We start from the raw sequence: 2,894 nt of genomic DNA on the forward strand, positions 1-2,894 counted from the left end.
CTCCTCCCCTCACTCCTCCCCTCACTCCTCCCCTCACTCCTCCCCTCACTCCTCCCCTCACTCCTCCCCTCACTCCTCCCCTCACTCCTCCCCTCACTCCTCCCCTCACTCCTCCCCTCACTCCTCCCCTCACTCCTCCCCTCACACCCCCCCTCAGACTGCCGGCGGCGCTCTGCAGATTGCGGCACTCCGCGGTCAGGTCATCGGCCACCCCGCCCTGCTAGTGTTGAGACCCGAGTCCTTCTCCGAGCAGATCGCGGGGCCGCTGTACCTGGCGGCCAGTAGGGGCCACGTGGAGGCGGTGGCGGCGCTGCTGGCGTGGGGGGCGGATCCCGCGGCGGCGAACTGTGCGTGTTAGCGGGGTTGGAGGGTGGGGGGTGCTCCTTGGGGGTGAGTGTCAAAACACACAGAGGATGTTGCCCCGGGAAAATGGAATATATGCTTTTAGGGGTTGGAGGGGGGGAGGAAATGGGTGGGGGATGGGTGGGGGTTTCGTTCGGAGGCGGCTGAAGACAAGGCTGTTGTTGTTCCATGCGGCCCCCGCCTCTGGTTACCCAGGACAGGCACATCGGATGCCTACTGATACACACACAGACGTGCACGCATGGACGCATATACATACATATCTCTCTGTGCGTTTGGGCCTGTTGCGAATTGCGGTCTTAGCTTCCTTCCTCCATTGCTTCCTTCCAGGATAAGCTTTGCTGCTACTGCTATAACTGCTGCTGCTACTCCTCCACTACTGCTGCTGTTGCTAATACCGATGCTGCTAGCACTGCTGTTGCTGCTGCTGCTGCTACTATTAATGCTAGTACTGTTGCTACTGCTGCTACTGCTTATGCCACTGCTGATGCTACTGCTGCTGATGCTACCCCTTTGGCTACTACTAGTGTTCCTACGACTGCTGATGCTACTGCTACTGCTGACGCTGCTGTTACTGCGGCTGCTACAACCGCTGCTACTGCTGCTAGCGCTGCAACTATTGCTGCTGCTACTACTCTTGCTGCTACCGCAACTACTGCTGTCGTTACTACTCTTGTTACTACTGCTGCTGCTATTGCTTCTGTTTCTGCTGCTGCTACTACTACTACTACTACTACTGCTACTAATACTGCTGCTGCTAATGCTGCCACGGCGGCGGCTGCAGCTGCTGGACAGTCCTCGGCTTAGGGTTGTTTTGCAATCTAGCCTGCACGGGCCTCCCCTCCCCTCCCTCGCAATCCCTATTCGCGAGCTCAACCCCCACTGTGTGTGTCTTTCTGTCCGTCTGTATGTTCATGTTCATGTGTGTGTTTTCTCCACCTCCCCCGTGTGGTGTTCAGGTGGGGATTCTGAGTCCCCGGAGTTCATCGCTGCCCTGAACGGCCATGTGGATGTCGTACGGGTGCTGTTGCGACATGGACGTGGCCTGGTGGCTAGAGGGGTGGGTACGGCAGCTGACAGCAGCGGCAGGGCGGGAGAAGGGAAAGGGGAGGGGGGCCCGCAACTTAAATCCTTTCCACAAAACACACTGTCTATATCACTGCCCTTTGCCGCAGCACACTGCCGCCGCTAACGGAAAGCGGTTGCAGCAGTTGGCCCGAGAAACTGGCGGCAGCAGGGGCCTTGCGATGGGCTGCTACTGCGCCTGCCAGAGCGCGTGTCAAGTAACCGGAAGGGTGAGTGTGACTCTGTGTGTGTGTGTGTGTTTCGGGGGGGAGGGGCATACGACATATGCAAGAATCAGGACGGCAACTGCCGACGCCCAAGGCACCGGCTGCTGCTACTGCTGCGCTGCTATTGTCTGCTATTAACTGCTACTGCTCTTACACACAGCTGCTGCTGCTACTGCTACTGCTACTGACTGCTATTGCTACCCGAATGATTGCGTTGTGTGATGCGCATCGCCCTCCTAGTCACACCCTCCCAGTCACACACCCATGTCGCAGCCTCATCTGCAGTCCCATCGAAAAAGAAGAATACAAAAACAAAAACCTACTGTACCAGTGGGCACCAAGTGCGCGTCATCATGTAAAATGAGACTCCTAAACACCATGGACCATCCGTTACCCAGCCATGCCGTCCACATGCTAGGTAGTGCCCTTCTCCCCTTGCCCTGCCGTACATAACCTGCCGTACCTTGCCGTACCCTCTGTTGCGCTATGTCCGCTGTGTGTTTTATCGCCAGCTGACAGTGAGGACCCCTCCCAGTGCGAAGGAGAGGGAGGTGAGGCAGACAGTCATGACGGTGCCACTGATAGCCGCCGCTCGTAACGGCCACACGGAGGTGGTCAAGGAGCTGCTGGCGGCGGGATATCCCCCGGGACGTGCAGGTGGGGGGTGGGGGGGGGACGGGGGGGAATTGGGTTTTCGCCCTTCCCAAACGCCCTCCTCACGAACTCCCAAAGAAATCCTCTATCCCCCACATACATACATACATACATACATACATACATACATACATACATACATACATACATACATACATACATACATACATACATACATACATACATACATACATACATACATACATACATACATACATACATACATACATACATACATACATACATACATACATACATGTTCATTCCCGCTCATTACTGTTCATACACACAGGACGACACGGGCGAGTCAGCTCTGATGGAGGCCGCTGCGCACGACCACTCGGACGTGGTGTCCATGCTGCTGGCGGCCGGCGCCTCCCCGCAGCACCGCTCCCTGGACGGGGAGACGGCGCTGCACTCCGCCGCCACCGCGGGATGTGAGGAGTGCGTGCGAGTGCTGCTGGAGGCGGGGGCGGACCCCGACGCGACCTCGGACCTGGTGATGTCGTACGAGGAGGTTACACGATTTGTGAGACGGGGGGTATAGACGGTTGGGGCGGGAGGGTGATGGGTTTGGGGCGTGTT

The 2,894-nt window shown here is 57.4% G+C and overlaps 1 protein-coding gene across 1 annotated transcript in view; it reads left to right on the forward strand.

The window, feature by feature from the left end:
• Window positions 1-2,894, forward strand: part of VOLCADRAFT_94637 (uncharacterized protein) — a gene marked incomplete at both ends in the record, with an annotated part of 25,830 nt that overhangs the window by 13,001 nt on the left and 9,935 nt on the right. Inside the window, 5 exons of the mRNA XM_002953751.1 lie at window positions 158-347; window positions 1,323-1,423; window positions 1,539-1,658; window positions 2,168-2,206; window positions 2,602-2,838. Coding sequence (XP_002953797.1) covers window positions 158-347; window positions 1,323-1,423; window positions 1,539-1,658; window positions 2,168-2,206; window positions 2,602-2,838 — 687 coding nt within the window. The remainder of the gene's footprint in view (window positions 1-157; window positions 348-1,322; window positions 1,424-1,538; window positions 1,659-2,167; window positions 2,207-2,601; window positions 2,839-2,894) is intronic.

The sequence above is a fragment of the Volvox carteri genome (assembly GCF_000143455.1).
Source record: "Volvox carteri f. nagariensis unplaced genomic scaffold VOLCAscaffold_38, whole genome shotgun sequence".
In the NCBI taxonomy this organism is placed as follows: Eukaryota; Viridiplantae; Chlorophyta; class Chlorophyceae; order Chlamydomonadales; family Volvocaceae; genus Volvox; species Volvox carteri.